Below are 27,256 nucleotides of genomic sequence, written 5' to 3'. Positions count from 1 at the left end.
GCTGCCGGAGATTGGGGGAGGGGAGGGGCTAGTGGAGAGACAGTTAGGAGAACTGAGACACCCAGCTAGCTTCTCCATCTCCTTTCGAAGCCAGGCCAGTGCCGGTCACCCCTACAGAGGCCCTTTTCCTCCTCCTCTCCGTCTTTTCTTTTTTTACATATATGTCCACATGCACACGTTCATGTGTGTGCAGGTCCACATACATGTGTGTGTGCAATCAAGCCAGAGGACAGCCTGAAATGTCATTCCTCAGGCACTGTTCCTACAGAACCTTGCCTTCAGTACCATCCACCTTTTTTGAGACAGGGTCTCTTAGCAGCCTAAAGTTCTCCAAGCAGGCCTTTCTTCATCTCCCAGCGCTGGCAGCGTGAGTGCAGGCCATGCACGCCTTTAATCCCAGCAGAGGCAGGCGGATCTCTGTGAGTTCGAGGCCAGCCTGGTCTTACAGTGTGAGTTCCAGGACAGCTAGGGCTACACAAAGACACCCTGTCTCAAAAACAAACAAACAAAAAAAGAAAAACAAAACCACTGAGCTTCTCCTGACCCATCAAGTTCCACCCCAATCCATAGGACATCCATTAGTGCTTCCTTGCTCATACCGGAGCAGCCAAGCCTTCTGATTCACACACGTTTGAGAGGAACTTCCAACTCCAGTAACAGAAAACAAATCTGCTTCAGGAAAATCGGGTTTATGTGCATCTGTGACTTGCATAAAAATTAAATTAGAAGGTAGGCGGTATATCCTCAGGCAACACTTGTCTCTAAGTGGATGGGATAGTAGGCGGTTTTCTCATTATTTGTTTGTATTTTGGGGGCTTTTTGTAAAGAACACCTAATGCTTTGTGAGAAGGGGGAAGGGTGAGTACATTAGCCACCTTGGAGGAAACGATCTGAATACGAAGCATTTGTGAATGAATTTATTACCTCATCTTGTTCCAAAAAGTGTGGAGGTCTAAGTACAGTCCAAGGAAGGGCATGTCAAGAGAGTGACCTACCACTCTGAGTTGCCTGCAGTACCTAAAACAGACTTCCCAGGCTAGACCCCGGGCACGTCCACTGAACAGAAACAGGTGCTTGCCTGTCACTTTGTAATTTGCAAAGATCTCTGCCCATCCCCTTTTCTCCTATGACTCTCACGTCACTCATTGAGGTAGATAGGGGCAGAGGATGGCCAGCCCATCTTTTTCTCTGTGGTATGTCTATTCGTTAGTATGTGTATTCACACAGAGGTGTGTGCGTTCGGAGATCCAAGATTGATGGTTATCTACACTTACTTTATTACATTTGTTTATTTTGAGGGGTGTGTGTAAGTGTCACAGTGCGCATGTGAAGGTCAGAGAACAACTTTCAGGAAGTTGGTTCTCTCCCCTCCCTACCCCCGCGCCCCCATTACCCCCCCCCTCAAAGTTCTGGGGATGGAACTCGGTTGGTAAGTCTTAGTTGGTGGCTGGTGCCTTTGCTGGTCTTCCACCTTTATTTTTTGAGACAGTCTCTCAGTGAACCGGACAATCATCAATTCTGCTAGACTGACGGGCCAGTGAGCTTTGGGGATCCACCTGTCTCCCCTTCCTCACATCCATCCACTGCCACTGCCACCCCAGCGCTGGGGTTTACAAGTGTGGACTACAATGCTGGGTTGGTTTAAAAGCAGAAAGAAAGAAAGAAATATGGATTCCGGGGATCCAAACTCAAGTCCCCATGCTTACATAAAAAAGTCATCCACCTAGCCTTGCCACCCCATCTTAAAGGCACCTAAAGTCCCAGGGATTCTCTCTCCTTGTCTGGGAGAGGTCTGGAGAGAGAGGTTTTGGTTTGTATTCAATTTGGGGGAAAAAATAGGGGGAAATGATTAAGAATATTGAAGAACACCGTTAGCCTGAGAGGAGTGGAATGCAAAGCGACTTCAGTGACCTTGCACGATAATGGAAATAGCGTGTCTTTATTGTGGCAATGGTTTTGAGGGGTTATGCAACTGTTAAACTCAGTGAATTGTACACTTTAAATGGGTGCAGTTATATTGCGCTTAAATTATCCCTCAGAAAGAGTATGAGGAAATGAGGCAGCCTCAGGCTCCCTAGGAGTTCACACCAGGCCATCCCTGCTCACCTGTTCACATACATATTCAGTCTCTTGCCCTCACCCATCCTCCACCCATGCCCACGCCCATCCTGGGTGGATGGAGTGGCTCCCTAGTCCAGCCACCTCCCTGAGGGACAACTACACGTGCTGGAGGTTATGACAACGCCTGAACTGTTCCGTTTCTGTTCCCCAGGACTCCAACCTGTCTGTATACACCGATACTCCAGACCTCACACCCTGTTTCCAGAACTCCCTGCTGGCCTGGATCCCCTGCATCTACCTGTGGGCTGCCTTGCCTTGCTACTTGTTCTACCTGAGGAACCACCAGCGGGGCTACATCATCCTCACCCACTTGTCCAGGCTCAAGACGGTCAGGGGCCCAGGGTTGCCCTCTGAGTGGGGGGACCTGAGGGATTCTGCTTCTAATGAACTCCTTGCCCCCATTAGCAGCTAAACCAGTGTTCCCAGCCTGCCCCTGCCCCATAGTTCTGGGTCCTAGAAGCCTACCGACTGGGTCTGGAGCCCTTCCCTGTTTAGAAAGTTGTAGGACGTTCAAACAACAGAACTTCCCATCACCCACCCTAGACACACTTCTGAGTAGGCCCAGGCAGGTCTGAGAGCTTTATGGTGGCTGCGTGAGCAGGGACCCCTCCCCAGCAGGGACCCGCATTGCCGTCGGGGATGCAGACTCCAACCTGTGCACTGTCTGCAGGCCGTAGGTGTCCTGCTGTGGTGTGTCTCATGGGTGGACCTCTTCTACTCCTTCCATGGCCTGATCCACGGCTCAGCCCCTGCTCCTGTCTTCTTTGTCACACCCTTGGTGGTGGGGGTCACCATGGTTAGTGTGGGGCCCGGGAGACCGGGGGGGGGGGGGGGGGAGGTCTCCAGGGGTGTGTGGAGTATACTGAGACCCTGGGCTCTGAAAAAGAGGGTGGACACATGGCAGTTGTCAGAGGATGACTCCCAAACATCTGACCACACCGGAGGGGGTTAGATCAGGCCTAGGTGTGTGTGCTTTGGCTAAGCCTTCCCGGCCCTTCCTGCACAGCTCTTGGCCACACTGCTGATCCAGTATGAGCGGCTTCGTGGGGTGCAGTCTTCAGGGGTGCTCATTATCTTCTGGCTCCTGTGTGTGATCTGTGCCGTCATCCCCTTCCGTTCCAAGATCCTCTCAGCCATGGCAGAGGTAAGAGGATCGGTCAGACCTTCCAGGTCTAGCCCTGGTCAGGGGCGTGGCTTCAAGGCTCAAGGTCACTGCTGATTCTAGGCTTCTCCTCAACCCCAGGGTTTCAGCACCTTTTATGCTGTCCCTCCACCTGCTACATCTCTGCTCGGTGGCAGGAGGTGGGAGATCTGAGCAATGCAAGGAAATAGGTCCAAGATCCCGCCGTGATTATGTGCTTCTGGGACAGAGGAAGGGGAGGACAGTTCTGAAACTGCCATCCCCCAGTTCAATATATAATGTGGATGCAAGTGTCTGTTATGATCCCATGTGCAGGTGTCCCTGAAGTCCCGTTCATTTCTTCTGTTTCTTCCCACGCGCTTCAGTGGGGCTTTGCTCTTTGATGGTGGGTGGGTCGGAACACTGACAGCCAGGTGGCCCCCATCTCCCTCTCTCAGGAGGACATAGACAAGGAGCCAGCTGCTGGTTTTTGTGTCAGCCCAATGCCTGGCTCAAGGCAAGTCCCCACCGTGCCGCCACCCCCAACACCACAACACTTCCCCACCACGCAGCATCCTCTGGCTGCTCCAGAGGAGCCTGACACCTCAGGGTGCTGAGCCGCAGTCTAGCCTTCCTGAAAGCTTCTGAGGTGCCTCTCCACTCTCCCCCAGGGTAAGATCTTAGATCCCTTCCGCTTCACCACTTTCTACATCTACTTCGCCCTGGTGCTCTGCGCCCTCTTCCTGTCCTGCTTCAAGGAGAAGGCGCCCTTGTTCTCTCCAGAGAATGTCAACCCTGTGAGTTTGTCATGGGAGGGTGCGGGGGGGGGGGGGGGGGGGGGGGGGGGGGGCCGGCGCTTCACAGTTTGTACCTCAGCCCAAATGACAGCAGCATCCCCATCCCTCCAATCTCACCCAAAGTGGGGAGTGGGGTGCCACCTCCACGGCCTGTGAACTGGCTGAAAGCATCAATGGCCTCCCTGCCTCTCCTGAGTGTTGAGATGCTGGGGACACTCCTGATCCCTTTGTCCCCTTCTCTCACCCTCTAGAATCCTTGCCCAGAGGCCAGTGCTGGCTTTCTCTCCCGCCTGACTTTCTGGTGGTTCACAAAGTGAGTTGGCTCCTACTCTAGCTTAGACCTGAGGAGGGAAAAGAGAACCCCAGGAATCAGCCAACTTACCCCTCTCTCACACTACCACCCCAATAACTGGATGGGTGGGCCAGGGTGGGCAAAAGTAGCTATTTGGGTTGGGGATTGAGTGTGGAGGCTGAGCCTGGTCCAGTCTAGCTCCCAGGCTGCAGGCCATCCCTGCATCTGGCAGGCCACAGAGACGGGCTCAGAGGGCTGGAAGGGGATCATAATTAGCTCTGAGCTCTTCCGTTTGGGATAAGCTTCCAGCTTGTCATCTCCTTGGCTGTCCCTCAGAGCAGCTTGAGCAGGATAATTGTGTCTGTGACCTGGGTGACAACTCATTAACCACATGCACCTGAGGCTGGCCTGAATCCCTCCTGCCTTGTATACATACACTCCGGCCTAGCCAGTGGGAATTTCATCAGCAGAGCCTTAGACAGATAGAGCATATGGGGACACGTAGGAGCAAGGCAGAGAGAGGTAGGTGCAAGTCAGGAGGGGAGAGGCAGCTACCTGCAACATGTTTACCATGCTGATGACTATGGGTGCTGCAATTAAGGGGAACCTCCCTCGACCTTAGGCACTAGAGATATCGGCTCTATATCGGCTCTAGGCTTCTAAATTCTGACCCCGCGTGGGGATTCCTCCTCCCTCCTCCAGGCTGGCCATCCTTGGCTACCGACGTCCCCTGGAGGAGCAGGACCTCTGGACTCTGGATGAGGAGGACTGCTCTCACAAGTTGGTCCAGCGGCTGCTGGAAGCGTGGCAGAAGCAGCAGAAGCAAGCATCAGGGTGAGGCCTCCCTGGGTCCCCACCCTAACTTCTCAGTGCTCTGGCTTGCCACGCCCGTTACCCGTGGTGTTGCTCAAACACCTGGGATGCGTGGGCAGGAGTGGGGAGAACAGCACGCACAGGGAGGGGATGGCTCCGCAGCCTTAGGATGCTGCAGGTGGGAGCGAGGCCTGGGTGGGACCTGTCCTCCCTGGTTTGGCCGAGGACAAGGGGATGCTGACACTTGTGTCCCATTCAGTGTCTCCTAGGCACAGCTCTTAGCATATAGAGTACCTCATTCACTTTCTCAGCAGCCAAACCGTGTTCATTCTATGGTTCCCTTGACTCCGAGCGGGGCACTGAAGCTTAGAGCTTTAAAGATACAGCCAAGGTCTCCCTACTGAAGCTGACCGAGCAATAACCCACACCCAACTGGCCCAGGGGCCCTGATGGATCTCTCTTCCACTGTGTCTGATTTGAATCAGAAATTGCAGGGGTTTTCCTAGTGAGGGCGAGGCCAGGCCTCTCACTCCTGCCTCTCTTGCCTGGAAGCAGGCCTGGAGGAGAGAGCCTGAGGCCAAGGGCCTTTGAGCTAGCAGCCTCCCATCCAGGACCCACAGCCAAGCCCTTATCCTTTTTCCACAACCCAGGGTTAGAAGTCAATGCTTGGTCAGCCCAGAGCCACTGGTGGCCTTTAGCTATTGATGGAACAAGGAAAGGCTTGGATAACAGTATTGTGGCTTCCCTGCCTTGGAGCATCTGGAGAGGCCTATGGAACCCCCAGCTGCCTGCTGTACCCCCTCTCTGTTCCCCAACACCATCCCCTCCCTGATCAGCTGCTCAAAGCCTAAGCCTCCTACTGTATCTGCTCTGCTCTCTCCTGCCCAGTGTCCCTGCTGGAGCCAGCTCTGGGAGCAGGAGGGCCACAGACTTCTCTGAGCTGGGTACAAAGTTCTCCTTTCAGCAAGTGTGTGCGCACGCACACGTGCGCACGTGCGCACGTGCGCACACCGGCACCTGGAGACAGTCATCTGGGGAATTGTGTTGTCTATCCCCCTTCCAGTTCTGAAAGCCAAGAAAAAACCCATCACCTCCTCCTCCTCCTCCTCCTCTCCCTCCAGCCTGCCCAGCCTAGACTGGCCCTTAGCCTCTTGGAATCCAGTGCCCATTCCCACCCACTGTTGTTTATTCCCCAAACAGGCCCCAGAGTGCAGCATTTGAGCAAAAGATCCCAGGAGAGGATGAAGGCCTACTGAGGGCCCGACCTAAGTCCCAGACCAAGGCCTCCTTTCTGTGGGCCTTGGTGAGAACCTTCACCTCCAGCTTGCTCATGAGTGTCTGCTTCAAGCTGATCCAGGACCTGCTCTCCTTCATCAACCCACAGCTGCTCAGGTCTCACCCCACTCCCTCTTGCTGCAGCCTTCTCCTGGGTGGAGGGCTGGCTGGCTGGCCTAGAGCGGGAATTCAAGAGCTCTCTCTGCTTTCTGGGTGACCCTTGGTCAATGGCGTTGCCCCTTTCCCTCAATTTCCCATTCCCTCTCCACATACATGTGCACATACATGTGCCTGTCGGTAATAAGTGTCCCCCTTTGACCTTGTTTGGGAGTCCTCTGGGGAAGTCCCCCTATTTCCTTCTTCACAAATGTGAAGGCAGACACCCAGGTGACAGACACAGCTGGTAGGACAAGGCAGATGTGAGTCCTGGGCTCTGAAGTCCAACTCCAGAGACCTTTCCACTCTGCCAGCCTCTGCCATCTGTCACGGGAGAGGTTTGGACTGGAGGCTGCTCCCAGATGGCAAGGTGAGATATGGAGTAGAGCCCTGCATTGATTCCCCTCACGTGCACGCTCATCAATTCAACAAGCGTTCATGGGACACGACAACAGCCACCCCTAGATCTGCAGATTCATTAAGGTCGTCTTAGAGTCTTGAGGGAGAAGCCGAAGGTAATTCCCGAAGATTACAGTGGGTCCCAGGTGTGCCTGGAAAAGCCTGGGGAGTCCAGGAAGTCAGCCTGCCAGGTCAGAGAACATGTGCCAGCTCAAAAGGTTATCTTTGAAGAAACAAGTAATTGAAGGCAGAGGGGAAGGGGCAGTCAGCTGAGTCACAAAGAGTCGAGGAAGCATGACTCAGGACTACTGGAGAAAGTGACCCAAAGGTGGGGCAGGGCTGGGGAGAGAGGACGCCAGGGAGGGGCATCCTGTTACGTTTCCAAAGGCTGGCCCCGCCCCAGTGTGGGAGGGATAGGGCAGAGTGGCAAGATGCAGGTAAGCCAAGCAGGTCAGAGGACAGCCCAGGCCAGGAGTGAGGCAAGGATTCAGGAGCTACTCCATCCAGGGCAGTCACTGAGGGGCAATGGATCTTTCCCCGAACGGTGATTTCAGAAGAGAAAGAGGCTTAGGCCTAGGGCTGAGTGCTGGCCAGGTGGGCCCTCCAAGAGGATGCCTCTCAGTGCAGGTCCAGGCTCCCATGTCTGGGGCTCAGTTAGTCTGTGAGAGGAAAAGAGGCCTGAGCCTCTAAGGCAGCCAGGGCTCTCTCCTTGTCTGTCAGCGAGCCTCAGCAGTCCTGACAGACAAGGAGAGAGCCCTGACTGGATTAGAGAGGTCCAGAGCTGGGGACACAAGATGAACACAGAGAGTGCTTCTGGGAGAAAGAGAGTCTTCCAATAGACAAAATTAACCCGCAAACTCGGTCCCAGGAAGGAGGCATGAAGTTGGTTAGCAACTTTGCCATGGCTGGGGCCTGGGACACAGGAGAAGGCCCCAGAGCAGTGGAGAGTGTCTGCAAGGAAATCACAGTCTCAAAATGTGCTGCAAAGACACCTGTATAGTTTGCAGAAATGTTCTGATGAGTTATCGTCCTGCGGGCAATTTGGAGCAATAGGAATTAATTCCCTCAGTTCTGCTCCACTGTCCCAAATCAAGGTGTGTTGACAGGATTGGTGAGTTTTGTCTTATTGTTGTTGCTGTTGCTTTTGGTTTTTCCAAATGGTGTTTCTCTGTGTAGCCCTGGCTGTCCTGGAACTCACTCTGTAAACCAGGCTGGCCTGGAACTTACAGAGTGTAAGTGCCTGCCTCTGCCTCCCAAGTGCTGAGATTACAGATGTGCGCTACCTTACCGGGGGATTGGTATTTTTGTTTTGTTTTGTTTTTGTTTTTTTGGGTTTTTGTTTTGTTTTGTTTTTGCATGATCTCACTATGTAGCACTGGCTGGTCTGGAACTCTGTACACCAGACCAGACTGGCCTCAAACTCATAGAGATCAGCCTGCCCCTGCCTCCTGAGTGCTGGGATTAAAGATGTGCACCACTACACGTGGATCAGTTCTTTTTTTTTTTTTTTTTTTTTGTTGTTGTTGTTTTTTTGAGATTGAGTGTCACTCTGGGGCCCAGACTGGCCTTGACTGATGGGTCTCCTGCTTCAGCCTTTTAAGTGCTGGGATTCAGACCTATGTCTCCATGCCCTAATTCAGACTTGAGTTTTCCAAAGACTGAGTGAGCATTTCTCCTAGGCCTGCCTTTCAGCTTGAGTGGTTGTCAGCAGTCCTTGGTGTTCCTGACATGAAAATTCATCACTCAGATCTCTGCATCTATCACATGCCTCCTCCTCCTCCCCTCCTTCTCGACTCTTCCCCCCACCTCCCCCCCCACCCCCCTAGTGTGTGTGTGTGTGTGTGTGTGTGTGTGTGTGTGTGTGTACGACGGACATGTTCTTTTCCCACTCTTCTCATAAAGACAACAGTCCCAGCCAGGCAGTGATGGCTCACATCTTTAATCCCAGCACTCAGGAGGTAGAGCCAGGTGGATCTCTGTGAGTTCGAGGCCAGCCTGGTCTACAGAGTGAGATCCAGGACAGGCACGAAAACTATACAGAGAAACCCTGTCTCAAAGGAAAAAAAAAAAAAAAAAAAGACAACAGTCCCTGAATTATGTTCCCCCCTTCTCCAGCAGGACTTCATCTTAACTGATTATAGCTACAAAGACCCCATCCATGTCCACTTGAGGTCACATTCATAGGTACCAGAAGGTCAAGACACAATTCAGCCCCCAGGAGAAAGGCTAGCTTGACTCTGATGGTGTCTAGAAAGCTCCATGAGGTCGAGAGGATGTTTGTCTTATGACATAGTGAGTCTTGGTCGTGTCGATAAGTGAAGGCACAGTGCTACCAGAAGAGGCGACAATACTAAGTATCATACAACAATGGGACCCAACCTTCCTGTTGGGGAAATTCCAACAGGAAGATTGGATCCTGGGCTCAGGGAGATAAAATAGGGCTTGGAAAGCCAGAATAACTCCCCTTAGAAGAAGAAAGCAAAGGATGAGCTTGGGGAAGCTTGGAAGCATTGGGATGTCAGGGAGTTCTCAATGGGCAGTTCAGTGGGAAGACAGGGAGCTGGTGAGAGTGGCGGGCAAGGAGTGGGGACAGGCCAGGAGGTAAGATGAGCAAGGTGAAGAAAGTCATAGGAGAGGCGGACAAGAGTCCCAACAAAGGGACCAGATAGCACTGGGGCCAATTGTTGGGTAGATTTGTGGAATGAAAGTCCTTGTGGCCCTGTGATGGATTCTAGAACCCCCAGCAGCCCGCAAGAATGAGTAGGAAGGTCTAAGCCAGTGGTTCTCAGCCCTCCTAACTCTGTGACCCTTTAATACAGTTCCTCACATTGCGGCGACCCCAACCATACAGTTATTTTTGTTGATACTTCATAACTGTAATTTTGCTACTGTTAAGAATCATAATGTAATATTTTTTGGAGGTAGAAGTTTGGCGAAGGGATCACGAAACATAGGTTGAGAACCGCTGCTGTAGCCAGTGAAAATGTGCCTCTTCTGCCTGCCATGACATTTAAGGACAAGCAGGCAAGGCTGGTGATAAGAGCTGCTGCATGGGAGACAGGCTGAAGAGCACACCGGCCTCATACCTGGTCTCCCCCCTTCCCCGGCAGCATACTCATCAGGTTTATTTCTGACCCCACGGCTCCCACCTGGTGGGGCTTCCTGCTGGCTGGGCTGATGTTCATGAGCTCCATGATGCAGACACTGATCTTACACCAATATTACCAATGCATCTTTGTGATGGCCTTGAGGATACGGACTGCGATCATAGGTGTCGTCTACAGGAAGGTCAGTCAGAGTGGGACACGCACCAGGAGAGGTCAATTCTGGGTTGCTTGGGAGAGGTTCATGGGCTTGATCCACCCCTTGCCGTTCATCTGCAGGCTCTGGTCATCACCAACTCAGTCAAACGTGAGTCCACTGTGGGAGAAATGGTCAATCTCATGTCAGTGGATGCTCAACGTTTCATGGATGTTTCCCCCTTCCTCAACCTCCTGTGGTCAGCACCCTTGCAGGTCATCTTGGCTATATACTTCCTCTGGCAGGTAACTCCTGAACCTTGTCCTCTGTCCCCTTCCTCTGACTACATCTATCTTGTGCTGATAGATGAGCCATGTCATGCCCGTGAAACCATCCCTAGGTACCAGGGGAACTTGGTCACTCACTCTTCCTATCCTAGGCTGTGTTTCATCCCTCAAAAGCCAGGGGCAAGAGGGTGTTTGGAGGCAGGGTGGATGTGACTATAGTTATCATTGCTGGTCTGTTTGTATTATCTTTCTTGGGTATCCGTACAGCCTCCTCCTTTGCCGCCATCTTCTCCACCATGCCTTCTCCATTCCTCTTTTCTCGTCTTCTTTGCAGCACTGGGGTTGAACCCAGAGTTCTGTGTATGTTTGCACACACTCTGTTACTAACACCTCTTCCCTTTGAATTTTTTTTTTATTTCAAGATGGGGTCTCACTTAGTTGCCCAGGCTGATCTTGAAATCACTGTGTAGCCCAGGCAGGCCATCTAAGTAACGGAATCCCAGACCTGTGCCAGAGTGACCAGTTTGAACATGCCTCTCTCTGTGTGCCGCTGGCCACCTGTGCTCATCAGCTGATAGCTGGCTGTGTCTGCTGATGTGGCTGCGGCTTTCCCTCCTGACCGATGTCTTGTGCCTCCTGCCCGTCATACTTCAAGTCAGCCAGGGTCTGTTGAGCTCTGTCTGCAGACCTTGGTTGTCTATAAATTCCTCTATTGTACCTGACTCCCCGCTTGCGTGCCTCCTCAGATCCTGGGCCCATCAGTCCTGGCTGGAGTGGCTGTCATAGTCTTGCTCATACCACTCAATGGAGCTGTGTCCATGAAGATGCGAACCTACCAGGTGAGTGCACCTGAAGGCACTTGCTTTAGACAGCAACACCAGCCGGGGGGGGGGGGGGGGGGGGAAGGGCAGGGGGTTGGCACTTGAGGGCCAATGTTCACCTTCTACTCTCAGGACTTCTCCACTCCCTGCACTGAATGTGAATGACCACAGCCCCTTGTACAAACCTTAAGTTCTCTATCCTCATCACTGTAGTGACAGTCTTACTTCACAGCAGAAACACCAAGGCCCAGAGTAACTGTGGCAGTCCAGAGACAGGTTGAGCACCATTCATGGTGCTAGAGTGTTGCTAACTAGACACTGAGTTATCATCCGTCTGAAAATGATTACTGAAGTCTTCAGAAGCTCTGTCTACACATAGAATAAATGACAAACTACCTAAGACCGCTGTCTTAGTCACTGTTCTACTGCTGTGAAGAGACACCATGACCAAGTCAAGTCTTATGAAAGAAAGCATTTAATTGGGGGCTCGCTTACAATTTCAGAGGCTTAGTCTGTTATCAGCATGGGGGAGAGCATCACGACAGCATGTGTGGCAGACATGGTGCTGGAGAAGTAGTTAAGAGCTACATTCTCATCCAAAGGGAGAAAGATAGATTGGGCTTGGCATGGGCTTTTGAAATCTCAAAGGCCACCCCAAATGACATATTTTTTCCAACAACACCACACCTCCTAATCTTTCTAATCCGTTCAAAGAGTGCCACACTCTGGTGACCTAGCATTCAAATATATGAGCCTATGGGGGCCATTCTTATTCAACCCACCACAACCACCTTCCAGGCTCCATTGGACCTTGCATGCCTCCATTTCTAATCCTCATGGGATGGCCACATTCCAGACATGCTGGCTTTTCCTTTCTTTAAGAACCAAACTCTATGTGGCTCTGGGCCACTACATGTACTCTTCCCTCTTCCTGGAACATTCCCCGCTCTCCTTGCCTCTTTAACATCTTCCCTTCCTTTACTTCTCAGCAGAAACATCACTTCCTTCAGAGAACCATCTTGATTATCCCAAGGTCATTCCCCTGCCCCTACCTGTTTCTCCCCTTACTGAATCCTGTTCTTTCCCTGACATTTACGTTTTATTGTCTGCCTCTACCATCAGATTGTCAGCTCTATGGTGGCCAGGGCCACATCTGAATTGTTCATCATGCTATCCTGCATTTGGCACACGGCTGGACACATAGGCACTCAGCAAATAAGAACTGGGTGGAAAAATCACTGTGATATGCCAGGCCTTAGATCAGGACCTGAGTGAACAGAAAAACAAACAATTCCTGCCTCTGGGAGGCTCATAGTCGGACCGGGGATGTTGTATAAAGAGGTGGGGCTGGGAATGGGAGGCAGGGGCAGAGGATGCTACCTGGTGAGGTAAGTGGTAGTGACGCTAAGGACGGAGCTGTACTTCTGAGTCAGAGGACACAGGTTGTGGGGGACAGGGGTCTGGGTGTTTGAGGTGTGGTGGGGAGGCCTGTGGGGCAACATGCAATGGCTATGATAGATGAGCTGGTATTGGAAGTGTGAGCCCAGTGGGTAGGAGATCTGGAGAGGGGGAAGGGTGTACCACTGATCCTTTCCGTACAGGTACAACAAATGAAGTTCAAGGACTCTCGCATCAAACTGATGAATGAGATCTTGAATGGCATCAAAGTGCTGAAGCTGTACGCTTGGGAGCCCAGCTTCCTGGAGCAGGTAGAAGGCATCAGGCAGGGAGAGCTCCAGCTGCTGCGCAAGGGTGCCTACCTGCAGGCTGTCTCCACCTTCATCTGGATCTGCACCCCCTTTCTGGTGAGGGAGGCTTTCTGCAGCTGGTATGGGGTTCCTGGCTGTGGCTAGGCCAGCCCAGGTCTTGAGGGTCCCTGGAACCTAACAGATCCCACCATGACGCTCATTCCCATGCTACCCAGGTGACCCTGATCACCCTCGGAGTGTACGTGTGTGTGGATGAGAACAATGTGCTGGATGCCGAGAAGGCCTTTGTGTCCTTGTCTTTGTTCAATATCTTAAAGATCCCCCTCAACATGCTGCCTCAGTTAATCAGTGGCCTGACCCAGGTAACCCAGGGCAAAAAGGGTGTCTATTATATTTAGGATATGTGGGAAGGTCAGTCAGGGGTCACTTAGGATCAACGGATAATCAAATGGGGAGAGTCCTGGGGCCAGGGAAAGCCGTGGAGGCTAAGTAGGTGGTTTGGATCACAGGGCCTGAGTTCCTGACACAGCCTCCTTGTTGCCATCTGGACCTTATCTTCAGACAGTGAGAGCCATGTAAGACTTGATTATAGGAGGGGCCCCAGCATTAGTGAGTAGGTCCTCAGGAGGCCCTGCTTAGCCTCAGAAGTTAGGCACCCACAGAGCAATGGTAAAACTAATCCACACCCTCCTGTAGGCCAGTGTGTCTCTGAAACGGATCCAGGATTTCCTGAACCAAGATGAACTTGACCCCCAGTGTGTGGAAAGAAAGACCATCTCCCCAGGTCCCAACACCCTTACTCCAGGGAAATTCTGCTCCAAGTTTCTAAGATTCTTCCTGTGACCCCCTTTCTTCTCTGAACTCTACAGCCCCTCTCCTAATCAGCCCCTCCCCCACGGCTCCTCGTGCCCCTCCCTCTGTCTTTGCTGGGGATCCTCTCCCTTGCTCACACTCCTCCCAGACCTCCCTGCGGTCTTCCAAAGTCCTAGACGTGCTGACCCTATGCATCTTGGTCCTCCCAGGCCATGCCATCACCATACACAACGGCACTTTCACCTGGGCCCAGGACCTGCCACCTACCCTGCACAGGTACCCCCAGCTTCTCTTGCTCACTTGCTAGCTATGCAAAAAAAGTGGACAGAAGGTCTGATCAAATGTGGTCCCTTCTCTCCTTGTCTCTCTGGCTTTGACAGGGAATGCAGGAAAAATCCTGTTTTTGACAGGGTGGTGTCGGGAACGGAGGAGGGCTTGGGTCTGCAGGAGGAAGGCTTGGACCAAATCCAAGTTCGGCCACTGACCGTTACTCCTTGCTCTTAGCCTAAACGTTCAAATCCCGAAGGGGGCACTGGTGGCTGTGGTGGGCCCCGTGGGCTGTGGGAAGTCTTCGCTGGTGTCTGCCTTACTCGGAGAGATGGAGAAGCTGGAAGGTACAGTGTCTGTGAAGGTGAGATGGGCAGGGGGCTCCTGGAAAGGCATACGGTCTGGACAGCCTCAGGCAAACCCTAAGGCAGCCTCTCCATTGGCCAGGGCTCGGTGGCCTACGTACCGCAGCAGGCGTGGATCCAGAACTGCACGCTTCAGGAAAATGTGCTGTTTGGTCAACCCATGAAACCCAAGCGCTACCAACAGGCTCTGGAGACCTGTGCCCTGCTGGCTGACCTGGATGTGCTTCCTGGTGGGGACCAGACGGAGATTGGAGAGAAGGTACAGAGCCACCTTTTCATCCCTGAGGAGCCAGCTCATGAGGTTGCTAGCCCAAGCCCAGCCTCAGATTTCCGTACTCATTCGCCAGTTCGTCTAACATCATGCCCAGCTCTGTGCCAGGAAACAGCTCTATTCCTGGGAGGAAAATGATAGGAACAGACAAGGACCACAGAATGCCCCAGGGCCATGACAAAGGCCTATGCAGGGTAGAAGAAGAGCAGGAGGTAGGGGTAGAAGAGTCTGTATAAGGAGAAGCATCACTCTTGAGCTGACTCTTAATGACTGAGAAAGAGGAGAGCATCATTCATTGATTCAGCCACCAGATTTTTATTAAGCATCTACTATGGTCCAGGGAATATTATATGGTGGCGAATGCACCAGGATAAAAATGTTTGCTTTTATAGGAAAACAATAAGCAAGATAAACAAAATATGTATTAGATAATCCTAAAGGGGAGAGACAAAGCCGCGCAGGAATATAAGAAATTTGTGCTGGGCTGTTTTGTTGGGGAGGTTTATCGTTGAGAAATAGAGACCTGAATAGAAGGAACAGCCCTGCAGAGGACCATGGAGCCCTGGCTGTCTAGGGGCCTTGCCTAGAGTCATCTGAGATAGAACAGGCAGTTCAAAGCCTCAGGCAGGTGTGTGACTGGGCATTAGCCCAAGGAAGAGAGCAGCATGGTTGGAGCAGAGTGATCCAGGTGTCAGGAGAAGAAAGGGAGGCCACTGAGGTCATCAGACAGCTGGGATGTTTAGAACCCTGCAGGCCATTTGAAGACTGCAGGTTTTACCCAGAGTGATAGAAGGCCCTTGGAGAGTGAGCCTAGGAGCAGTGGGTGGTCACAGATGGGCTTTTGGTGCACTTTGACCCTGGTGGGTGGTCCTGGTTGTCTTGGAACTCATTATGTAGATAAGGCTGGCCTTGAACTCTCAAAGCTCCACCTTCCTCTGCCTCCCGAGTGCTGGGATAAAAGGTGTGCACCACCATTGCCCGGTTTGAATAGGGCTGTTAAATTATGAAACACGGGGCTCTGGTGGAAGTTTTGTTTTTCTTTGTCGGGTTTTCACTTTAGTGCATGAATTTGTGTGAGGGGTGCATGGGAGAACACACAGTTGTTACAGCGTGTGTGGAGGTCATTTCTATCCTTTCACCTTTGGGTACTGGGAGTCGAACTCAGATCCTCAGACTTGGTGGCAAGCACCTTTCTCTGTAGAGCTATCTTGCCATTCCTTGCTTTTATTTTTAAAGTATTTCCTTTTTGTAAATGTGTCAAAGGTCACCTAACATTAAATGTACCACCCTCACTATCTTTTCCGTGCCCAGTTCAGTTATGTTATGTATATTTACAATGTTATGCAATAATTGCCAGAACCTCGGGCGTTCCAAATGTCACTCCAGCCTTGCTATCTGTCCTTATCGAACAGTTTTGACTTCCTCCTCCCCAAACCTCTGGCAACTGCCATTTCGTTTTTCAGAATCTGGCTACCTAGATACCAGTGTGAGTGGATTTGCATAATATTTGCCTTTTTATGTCCGACTGGTATAATGTCCTCAAAGTTCATCCATGTTGTAGCACACGTCAGCATTTCCTTCCTTCTTACGGCTAAATAATATTCCAGTCTATGGATATAGCACCTGTTGTTTTCTTGTTCATCTGCCACGAACACTAGCATTGGGCAGGGCAGCCAACTGTACAGGGTGCTGAATAGGTTCATCTGTCCCAGAGGATTCTAAGAGCCAACACCCTTTCCTTCTACAACTTTGTGGAGACAGCCAAGCACCGAGTGAAATAGCCAGGTGGTGGGAGTGAAATAGCCAGGTGGTGGTGGTGCATGCCTTTAATCCCAGCACTCGGGAGGCAGAGGCAGGAGAATCTCTGTGAGGCCAGCCTGGTCTACAGAGCGAGATCTAGGACAGGCACCAAAACTACACAGAGAAACCCTGTCTCAAAAAACCAAAAAAAAGGGCTGGAGAGATGGCTCAGAGGTTAAGAGCACTGACTCTTCTTCCAGAGGTCCTGAGTTCAATTCCCAGCAACCACATGGTGGCTCACAACCATCTATAATGAGACCTGGTGCCCTCTTCTGGCCTGCAGTCATATATATGTGCTGTATACATAATAAATAAATAAATCTTTAAAAAAAAAAAAAAAGAATAGAGATTTAGAGATTCAGGGGTCTGCCTTGCTGAGTAACAATGAGTGGGCTCTTGTCCCCCATGGGCCTGTCTGACCCCTTCAATCTACCACCACACATCACCCACCTTCTCCACCCTCTAGGGCATTAACCTATCTGGAGGCCAGCGACAACGGGTGAGTTTGGCCCGAGCTGTTTATAGTGATGCCAACATTTTTTTGCTGGATGACCCATTGTCAGCTGTGGACTCTCACGTGGCTAAACATATTTTCGACCAAGTGATTGGACCAGAAGGTGTGCTGGCAGGCAAGGTGAGGCCACAAGAGAGTGGGAGCAAAAGTGAGATTTGGTCCTTGGGGAGAACAGACAGGAGGTGGCGGAGGGGTGGGGGGAGGGGCAGGGAGACCTGGAGATGTAGGAACCTGAAAAGCAGGATACGATCTGGGGAAACCCATAGGGATGCACACACAGAGATGTTGTGCAGGCTCTGTCTGGTGTGGGATATGTTGTGGATGTGCCTGGCCTATGACCGACTCCTCATGTTACCCCATGGCTCTGTACCCATGCTTGGGATCTGCCTGAGGATGCTGCAGCTCAGAGCCTGCTGCCTTCTCCACAGACTCGGGTGCTGGTAACCCATGGCATCAGCTTCCTGCCCCAGACGGACTTTATCATTGTGCTCGCTGACGGACAGGTGTCTGAGATGGGCCACTACTCGGCCCTCCTCCAGCATAATGGCTCCTTTGCCAACTTCCTCCGAAACTATGCACCAGATGAAGACCAGAAGGACCATGAAGGTGGCAAAAAATTAGTACCTACCATCCCTGGCCTTCCCAACTCCCATCCTTTCCCGGCGTTCACCTTGTCTGGGGTTTCTAAGTCTCTCTGGACTGGCCTAGTATGGAGCTGGGGACCTAGTTCTGGGAAACCACCTGTGTGATAAGGATGCACTAGAACCTACCTTCTCTCCCCTAACTGTGGGACCCTGCCTCAGCAGCATTTTCCCATTTTTTTCAAAGATTTATTTTTTTTATTATGTACACAGTATTCTGCTTGCATGTATGCCTGAACGCCAGGGGAGAGCACCAGATCTCATTACAGATGGTTGTGAGCCACCATGTAGGTGCTGGGAATTGAACTCAGGTCCTCTGGAAGAGCAGCCAGTGCTCTTAACCTCTGAGCCATCTCTCCAGCCCCTGTTTTCCCATTTGTTAAAAGAACACAGGAGCTTAGACCCAGAGTATGTAGTAAAGCTGTTTTATGGTTGAATTGTTTATAAGTGTATAAGTACACGGCAAAATCATTTATTTACCAACAAGAGTTGTTAGATAATTACTATGACCTGAAACTATTCCAGATAGTAGACTACCAAAAGGCCTCTTTCATCATGAAGTCCAGGGCAGTGTCTGAGCTTACAAAAGACCCGGCTCCCCTACTTTGTTGCCCAGTCAGAGCTCCCTACCTCAACACTCTGAGGTGGCTCTCAGGCCTTCTCTTGGGTTTCCCTACCTGCTGCCAACCTGCTTGATCATTCCCAAGTGATATGCCCTTGAGAAGCCCTGGACACACATCCTTTCCTTAATCCTCACAGTGACTGGTGGTGCCATGAGCTACCCATGATTATTACCCTTTTGTGATGCCTGCCTAAGGCCCTGTTGCCATCAAAGAAGCAAGATTTAAAGCCAGCCAGACTGACTTCAGAGCCCAGGTCTTCAGCCTATTGAGTCCCCTTCTCTACAGTCTTCAAATAACTTTCTGCCTAAATTTCCTTCTGGCTGTTTTTTGTTTGTTTTGTTTTGTTTTGTTTTGTTTTGTTTTGTTTTGAGAGACAGGGTTTTTCTGCATAGCCTAGGCTGTCCTAGTACTCACTCAGTAGACCAGGCTGGCCTCGAACTTACAGAGATCCAACTTCCTCTGCCTCCTGAGTGCTGGGATTAAAGGTGTGTGCCACCACGGCCCGGTTTCCTTCTGGCTGTCATCTCAAACCCTCTCCTCACCCTCTTGCTTGTCCATCCAGCCCTCCCACTGGTGTGGAGGATGGGGTCTTTAGGGCTGCAGAAGGGGCCATCAGCCTCTGTGACTTTCCTTCCCTGCTGCAGGCTTGCAAGATGGAGATGAGGAAGTGCTGTTGATTGAAGACACGCTCAGCACCCACACAGACATGACGGACAATGAGCCGTCCATGTACGAGGTCCGCAAGCAGTTCATGAGGTAAACTCCCAGGAGTTCTCAAGTCCTCAGAAGGCTACATCAGGGCCACCAAGCCCCAGCAGGTAGAATACACGTGGACATTCTCCTGGACGCACAAATCCTGGGAGTGTGTCCATGTTCTCAGGCCTGGGTCTCACCAGCTGCTTCCACAGACAGATGAGCTCCATGTCTTCAGAAGGGGAGAGCCAGAACCGGCCTGTGACCAAGAGACACACGAATCCATCAGAGAAGGAGATGCAGGTGACAAACGCGAAGCAGACTGGGGCACTGATCACAGAGGAGACAGCAGCGACAGGCAATGTAAGTCGGGTGGGCCTGGGCTGGAGACGGTGACCAGGTCCCCGGGGCTCGTGGAGATTGTGTGGCCTCTCTTTGCAGGTGAAGATGGGCGTGTACTGGGATTATGCCAGGTCTGTGGGACTCTACACCACGGTAGCTATCTGCCTCCTGTATGCGGGCCAGAGTGCGGCTGCCATCGGAGCCAATGTGTGGCTCAGCGCCTGGACCAATGATGCGGTGGTAGATGGCCGGCAGAATAATACCTCCCAAAGGCTAGGTGTCTATGCTGCCCTAGGAATACTACAAGGTGAACATATTGGGGTGCCCAGAAAGGGTTCCCTTATCCCTTCTCTCCTTTGCCCTCTCCCCAAACCACAGACCCATATCCCTGTTTCAGAGCCTCCCTAGATCCACCTGGCCACCCCCTGTCTCATTCTGCCCTTCTACCCTGGCCTCCTCCCCTGCTGTAAATGACTCATCCTCTCCCTCTCCCAACAAGGGCTCCTGGTGATGCTGTCAGCCTTCACCATGGTGGTCGGCAGTGTCCAGGCAGCCCGCCTGCTGCATGCAGCTCTGTTGCACAACAAGATTCGTTCACCACAGTCTTTCTTTGACACAACGCCCTCTGGCCGCATCCTCAACCGTTTCTCTAAGGACATCTACGTCATTGATGAGGTTCTGGCCCCCACCATCCTCATGCTGTTGAATTCCTTCTTCACATCCATCTCCACCCTTGTGGTCATCGTGGCCAGCACGCCGCTCTTCATTGTCGTTGTCATACCTCTGGCTGTGCTCTATGGCTTTGTGCAGGTACCAGCATGGATGGGTGGGACGCTGAAGTGCATGGGGCAGGTGGAGCTCTAGAGTGGGCATGGAGTGTGTGTGCACATGGTGGGTGGGTGGGTGGGTTCTGATGTGGGCCAGGCCCTTTTGTAGGCTAGGTCGTAGCTGGTTGGATCAGGGGCTTCAGTCAATTGCTTCACATCCTTGCAACTCACTTATCTAGCCTGTAAAATAGACTCTTAAAATCTAATTCATAGAGATGATGTGAGGACGAAATGTGTGTTCATACACTGACAGCCCTGGGACCCTTTCCAAATGGCTGTATTTTATTTATTTGTGTGTGTGTGTGTGTGTGTGTGTGTGTGTGTGTGTGTGTGTGTGTGTGATGTACGTGCACATACATGTTTGTGTGTGTGCACATGTTGTGTCCATTTGTGGAGGCCAGAGGTCAATGCTGAGTGTCTTCCTCAATCACTCTCCACCTTATTTTCTGGGACAGAGTTTCTCATTGGATGCAGAGCTCACCTATCCAGCTAGGCTGACTGCCCAATGAGCTTCAAGGATCTGCCTGTCCCTGCCTCCGCAGTGCTGGGGTTACAGGTGTGCACTGCCATGCCTGGATTTTTATGTGGGTGCTGGGGAATCTTATTTCAGGTCTTCATGCTTGTATGGCAATGTACTCTACTGAGTGAGTCTTCTCCTCAGCCTCCTACACCGATTGGTATTATTTGAGTAAATCATTGTCAACAGTTCGCGAGACACTGTCCTTTGTGTGCATATTTAGACATACATGTGTCACCTGAGATGCTCAGCATTCAGGGGCAGCTCATTGTAAAGGCTCGTGATTACTGGGATCTCTCTCTTCAGGGAGGTGATCAGTTCCCACAGGGGGCTGGAAGTGCTGCCCCCTAGGTAAGGAGCCTCCTGTGTACCCCTCCTGTGCAGGCCTGGCTGTCTTTGGGCCCACAGAATACAGGCTAGAAAATGGAGGCAGAACCATGTTTTTGTGGGGTTAGAACCCTTAAATGACTAGGTAGGTAGACTAAGAGGGACTTTTTCAGAAAAAAAAAAAAAAAAGATATAAAATTATTTTTTGCAGTCATTTGGCTGGGAGCACATGTCTACAATCTTCAAGCGGAACAAGAAATCTCACTACGTGGGAGGTTAAACAAGAGAGGGTCGTGGTCTTTAAAAGATGAGGAGATAGGGGGGCATAAGGCATCAGGAAGAACTTCATGGACGAAGCGGGCTGGCTGGCTGGCTGAGCAAAGCTGGTCAGAGAGGAAGTGTATAATGTGTGTCTGGAATCTGTTCTCCAAGGGGACATAGGAAGAGGCACCAAGGGCTCATGGGAAGAGCAGGGCCAGCAGGAGGAAGCACAGGGGATTGTTTGGCGGCCATGCAGGACTGAGCTGGTGGTTCGACACCCCTGAATGGAGCTCTCTTCCCGTGTCCCTGGTCAGCGCTTCTATGTGGCCACGTCCCGGCAGCTGAAGCGGCTGGAATCCATCAGCCGCTCGCCCATCTTCTCACACTTTTCGGAGACCGTCACGGGCACCAGTGTCATCCGGGCCTATGGCCGAATGGAAGACTTCAAGGTCTTCAGTGACAAGAAGGTGGACATCAACCAGAAGAGCTCCTACCCCTACATCGCCTCGAACCGGTCAGGACGGGCTCTCTGTGGTGCTGAGCGGGCTCCCGCACTCCCTGCCCTTGTTCATTCCCTCCCTGTTGGTCCCCCAGGTGGCTGGGTGTCCACGTGGAGTTCGTGGGGAACTGCGTGGTGCTCTTCGCCGCACTGTTTGCAGTGATCGGGAAAAACAGCTTGAATCCAGGGCTCGTGGGTCTTTCCGTGTCTTATGCCCTACAGGTAAGGTGGGGCTCATCCTTGTGACAGAGCAAGTAGGAAAGCACAGATGCCCAAATTACTCTGCCTCTCCTCGGTGCTAAGAAAAGGTCTCCGCTATGCTCTCTGATTTATTAGGCCAATTTGGCATGACGTCTGCTTTGTGAGGCGCTAGCTGGCCTAAACCAACAGGAGATTCATTCAGCAGGGCCACCACTGAGGCACAGGACATACGGGGCTCACTAGCATCTGCTGAGTGTACTCCTCTGCTCTACCTGCAGACCAGCCCCAGCTGGGTTCCCAAAGCCCAAGATCTCTGGGCCCAGGCATGGGGAGACACTACCAGCCAGGGAGTGTGATGCAGGATGCGGAAGTCTCCCTAGCAGGAAGAGGAAAGTGTGACAAGAGACAAGGGGGTATAGTTCATTGGTCATGTACTCGCCTAGCATGTGCATGACCCTAGGTTCAAACCCAAGTACAGGAAGGAAGGAAGGGGGACGGAAGGGAGAGAGGGAGGGAGGGAGGGAAAGAGCCAAGAGCTTGAAGGGGTTTGCCTGCTCTGAGATCTTGGAGAAATGATCTTGGAGCTTGGCCCAAACAGAACTGCCATGTCTGGGCAAGATGTAGGTCAACCTGGCTGGGGTCTGAACATGGGACATGTGGGCCCAGACTCCATGATGTGGTGTACGCCTTCAGGGAAGCTACAGCTAGCCCTCCGTGTCCTTGGCTTCTTCACTGAAGAACCAACCAGCTGCAGACAGAAAACACTTGAAAAGGCTAGACATGATGATGCATGCTTGGAATCCTAGCACTTGGGAGGAAGCTGAGGCAGGAGGATTGCAGTGAATTCAGTGCCAGCGTAAACTACATAGTGAGATCTTTTCTCAAAACAAAACAAAATAAAAAAAACTCCCCCCAAAAAAAATCTGAAAAAAAAATTTTAGAAGCTCCTACCCGCCCCCCCGCCTCCCCCCCCCAAAAAAACCAGAAAACAAACAAACAAGATGCCTTCAGTGAGTCTCTAGACACAGGTAAATGAAGTGACATGTAGGCATTGTGTTAGGGATCTTAAGTAATCGAGATACAATTTGCAGCATACAGGAGGGTGTGGGTATGTTTCATGTGAATAATAAGCAGTTTTATGTGAAGGACTTGAACATCTGTGGATTTAGGTATATTCCCGGGTCCCAGAACCAATACCCCGTGGTTGTGGAGGAGTAAACAGATCAGGTGACTGGAGCCTGGGATTGGAGGTCACCCTGACACCAGCCTGTACAGCCCAAGAGTTACACAAGCTGCAAATGGGATTTTTGTAAAGCAGATCACGTGGTCGAGGCCTCAGGTGGCTCAGATCTGAATGCATCGGTAAACAGAAAGCGAGGCCGACAAGCCTGTCTGCTTCAACCTTACTGTGCACGTGACTCATTTGGAGATCTTGTTAAAATGTTCGTTCTCATTCACAAGCTTCAGTGCTGAGCCAGAGCTTGGGTTCTGCACTGCTGTCAATGCGTCTTGGTAACACAGTCCAGGCCCTGGACTGGCCACACTGACATATTCTGGGAGCATGTTAGGAGTGGAGAGTCTCGGACCTACTGGCTCACACCCTGCATTCTGACAGGATGCTCTGAGAAGTCTAATACATATTAAAGTTTGAGGAGCACTGAGTGAGACCGCCCTCCACTGAGTGTGCATTGTCACTGCCTGAGGCACAGATGTGATTAGAGGCCTAGTCAGCACACACCTGGAGGTCTTAGATGGGATGGATTCCACGGATGGAGAAATAAAGCCCCTGCTGGGCCCCTCCCACAACACAGTTCCTTTGCTCAGGTGACCTTGGCTTTGAATTGGATGATACGAATGATGTCAGACCTGGAATCTAATATCATAGCTGTGGAGAGAGTCAAGGAATACTCCAAGACTGAGACTGAGGTGAGTTCCAAGATGAGTTCCCTGCAGCAGAAGGTACCTGGGGGACCTGAGGAAGGATGCTTGGTGGCCTGTCATCACTGTGTGTTCAAGGCTAGCTGTTTAAGTGGTATCCATCCTTCCATCCGTCCATCCGTCCCTCCAGCTCTCAGAGTATCAGGCCATGGTTGATGCTAGATTCACAGGGCTCAGAGCTGAGCCAAAGATTCTGAGCCAGTGGAGGCTCACGGCGTGCGGATGGCAAGGTTCTGGGGCTGCCCCAAGGGCAGATAGGGGAGGTGGTTCAGCTGGGGTGATCCTGGAGTAAGTGAGATTCAGAGAATGGGCAAGTTTTCACAGATGAGGTGAAGTAGGGCTGGGGCAGGTAAAGATGAGCATTCCAGCCAAAGGAGCGGAGGTGGGGCAGTGGGCCTTTTTTTTTTTTTTTTTTTTTTTTTTTGGTTTTTCAAGATTGGGTATTTCTGTGTAGCCTTGGCTGTCCTGGAACTCACTCTGTAGACCAGGCTAGCCTCAAATTCAGAGACCCATCTGTCTTTGCCCCCCCATCCTCTGAGTGCTGAGATTAAAGATGTGCGCCACCACCACCAGGCAGTATGCCCTTTTTTTTTTTTTTTTTTTTTTTTAGAGAGAAAAGGAATTGTTCTTGCCTAGGTGGGTACAGATTTTTCTCCAAAGAGGGCATATTTCAGACCTCTTCATGCCCAGAAGCTGCAGCATCTCTGAGCTCTTAGTGTCAAGCAGCCCACTTTTGGACCTCTGATGGTGTGTTCCACGACCACAGTTCTCTGCCCTCTATGAGACTCCAGTGCTGTGACCTGCCTTTGTTTCCCCAGATCCCGTCTTTTCCATTCCCTGTTTAGCCTAGACTCTATCTGCGCTCCACAAGGAGATGTTCTCAACCTGTCCCTGTCCTTGCCTACAAAACCCCGCCCCATCTGCGCCCACCTGTCCACATCACACTTGTACAGAGCCGCTAATGTGTAGCTGGGGGAAAAAAAATCGCTGATGTTCCTTCAAGTTCATAACCACCCTCCACAGCTGGTGTCCCTGCTTCCCTTCCCTGAGAATTATGCGCTCCCACTTTCCAAAAGACCTCTTCGGAGCATCCTCTGTCCTCAAACCACGTCTGTTCTCTGTGCTCAGCCCTCCACCTCACCTGCCTCTTTCTTCCCTGAGAAAATAGGTTAAAGATGTGAACTCCCTTCACCTCCAGCTCCTCAGTGCCGCCTGGGCATTCTCTGTCTCCTTCCTTTCCCTTTGAGCTGATGTTTTCCCGTCTCTTTTCAAAGTCCAGCCCCTCAGCTTCTATCAGCTCGAATGGCTGCTGGAGAATATGGCTTCCTCAGTCAGACTTTCTGTCTTGCTCCCTCTGTTGGGAGATTCTCATCCACAGCTACCTTCCGTTCTAGACATAAACAACCCCCCACCCCCCACCCCACCACATCACATTGCCCCGGTTCTCAGTTCTCCTTTGTTGTGAAGTCCGATTGAAGCTGTGATCTACACAGGTTCCACTTCTTCCTTACCCCGGCCCTCGCCTGCTGCAGCCTGCTTTCCATGAAAACAAGCTCCCTCGTGACCTACCTGGCTCCAGTCTAAGAGACGTTTTCCTGTGCAGCTCCATCCAGATGAAAGCACCCACTCTTCCGCTCGGGGCTGCTTCTGTGACCCAAGCCCTAGGTCTGTGGGTGGACCGTCACTGAACCCCCACCCACTTACTTGTTCTCCATCCCAAGCCACCCGGGCCTCCACACTAGCCCCATTTCCCCCGCAGTGTACACCTGATTCCCGAGATATCCGTGTCTCTCTACATCCAACATGTCCTGTGGATGCACACAGTTGCTTTATCCCAACTGATGCTGTTCTCAGGCCTGGTATCCATTTCTGCCTTTAGCATCTCCTGGAGGGAGCTGTCTGTATAAACTGCTGTTCCTGGTTCTATTACTCCCTTCCCCCTTATCCCCTCCTTCCTTTCCCCCCTCCCCCTTCCTGGTCCTCTCTTCTCTCCCCCTCCCTCTTCCTCCTATTCCCTTCTCTTCCTTCTCCCCTTTTCCCCTCCCCCCCCCCTCCTCCTCTTCCTCTTTTTCTTCTTTTCCCAGTTCTGGGGCTGGAACCCAGGACCTCATATATGGCAGGCAAGCACTCTGCCCCTGAGATACATCCCTAGCCCTTGGATCTTGTCGACAGTCTTGCTGTTTATCTCACGCTGGCCTCAAACTCACGACCCTGCTTCTGTCTCCCGAGGGCTGTCCTAGGTGTGTGCCACTGTGCTCAGCTTCCTCTGCCGCTTTCAATGCTGACTGTCTGCCTTCCTTACCCAGAAGCAAGGCTGCCTTCAGAGGTGTGTGGCCTGAAATGTCCCACAGTTCCCCATCTTGGAAGGGCCCCACACTCAGCAGGGTTTCATGTCGGTTCAGTATTCAGCTGTTGTCGCTTGGCATTCTTAGTAAATTTTTTTTTTTGGACAACAGGCCCTGAGGAGTTTGGGTTTTTTGTTTTGTTTTGTTTTACATTGGGACTCTCAAATGGAAATAGCTCGTTCTTCCTCGAAATGCCCACCATCTTCCCTCCAGCCGCTCCATTCTCCTCGCAGTGCACAGCGAGACCCTTTAAAACTCCACTGGGAAGTGGGCATGGTGGTACGTGCCTTTTAATTTCAGCACTAGAAAGGCAGAGGCAAACTCTGTGAGTTTGAGACCAGCCATGGTCTAGTGGGATAGCTCTTTTGGTAAAGTGCGTAACTAACATGCCCAGAGCCCTGGTTTCTGCTGCTAAAACCAAACAAACCTGGTGTGGTGGCTTATGCCTATAACCCCAGCACTTGGGAGGTAATTCAGAGTACCTGCCCCCGTACTGCATGCAGAACACAAACAGCAAACATCATTCCCTTGTCTGTCTGTCTGTCTGTCCTCTAGATAGCCACTTGCCTGGTTCCCTCCCTCACCTCCTTCAGGTAGCCACTGTCACCTCTTCCAGGAAGCCTTCCTGAATAACGCATAGAACAGCAAACTCTTATGCACCCAAGTCCTCATTAGCTGTTTCACTACAGAGCCTTGCTTCTGTGTAAATCGTACGGCCTGTGCATGCTGGGACGCAAGCCTCCCAGAAGGAGAGCTTTGTCTCTTTGGGGATACTTAGTTATAGAGAATGACTAAAGATGACAAAATCGGTGCAAAACCAGGCAGGGAGAGACCCTCAGAGACACGTGACAGAGTGGCAGGGGCCGGACAGCCAGGTTTCAGAGTAGCATATTGGGGGGTTGAAATCGAAGAGAAAAGGCTGGGGGCGTGGTCCCGTGGTAGCCTGCTTGCCTGGCAGGTGTGAGCCCCTGGGTTCTATCAA

General features: G+C 51.7%; 1 protein-coding gene across 1 annotated transcript in view; it reads left to right on the top strand.

Annotated features, from left to right (window-relative positions):
* Positions 1-27,256, top strand: part of Abcc3 (ATP binding cassette subfamily C member 3) — a 49,139-nt gene that overhangs the window by 14,796 nt on the left and 7,087 nt on the right. Inside the window, 25 exon segments of the mRNA XM_059271557.1 lie at positions 2,273-2,449; positions 2,792-2,917; positions 3,128-3,265; positions 3,913-4,038; positions 4,290-4,351; positions 5,033-5,164; positions 6,344-6,535; positions 10,084-10,261; positions 10,357-10,518; positions 11,247-11,339; positions 12,923-13,126; positions 13,246-13,392; positions 13,727-13,814; positions 14,053-14,119; positions 14,348-14,474; positions 14,558-14,734; positions 17,013-17,180; positions 17,489-17,666; positions 18,969-19,080; positions 19,233-19,380; positions 19,459-19,666; positions 19,859-20,169; positions 21,606-21,805; positions 21,886-22,012; positions 23,816-23,917. Of these exon segments, the coding sequence (XP_059127540.1) occupies positions 2,273-2,449; positions 2,792-2,917; positions 3,128-3,265; positions 3,913-4,038; positions 4,290-4,351; positions 5,033-5,164; positions 6,344-6,535; positions 10,084-10,261; positions 10,357-10,518; positions 11,247-11,339; positions 12,923-13,126; positions 13,246-13,392; positions 13,727-13,814; positions 14,053-14,119; positions 14,348-14,474; positions 14,558-14,734; positions 17,013-17,180; positions 17,489-17,666; positions 18,969-19,080; positions 19,233-19,380; positions 19,459-19,666; positions 19,859-20,169; positions 21,606-21,805; positions 21,886-22,012; positions 23,816-23,917 (3,750 nt within the window).

Source organism: Peromyscus eremicus, chromosome 8a (assembly GCF_949786415.1).
Source record: "Peromyscus eremicus chromosome 8a, PerEre_H2_v1, whole genome shotgun sequence".
Classification (NCBI taxonomy): domain Eukaryota; kingdom Metazoa; phylum Chordata; class Mammalia; order Rodentia; family Cricetidae; genus Peromyscus; species Peromyscus eremicus.
The sequence above is the reverse complement of the archived record's forward strand: the minus strand, read 5'-3'. Positions and strand labels throughout refer to the sequence as shown.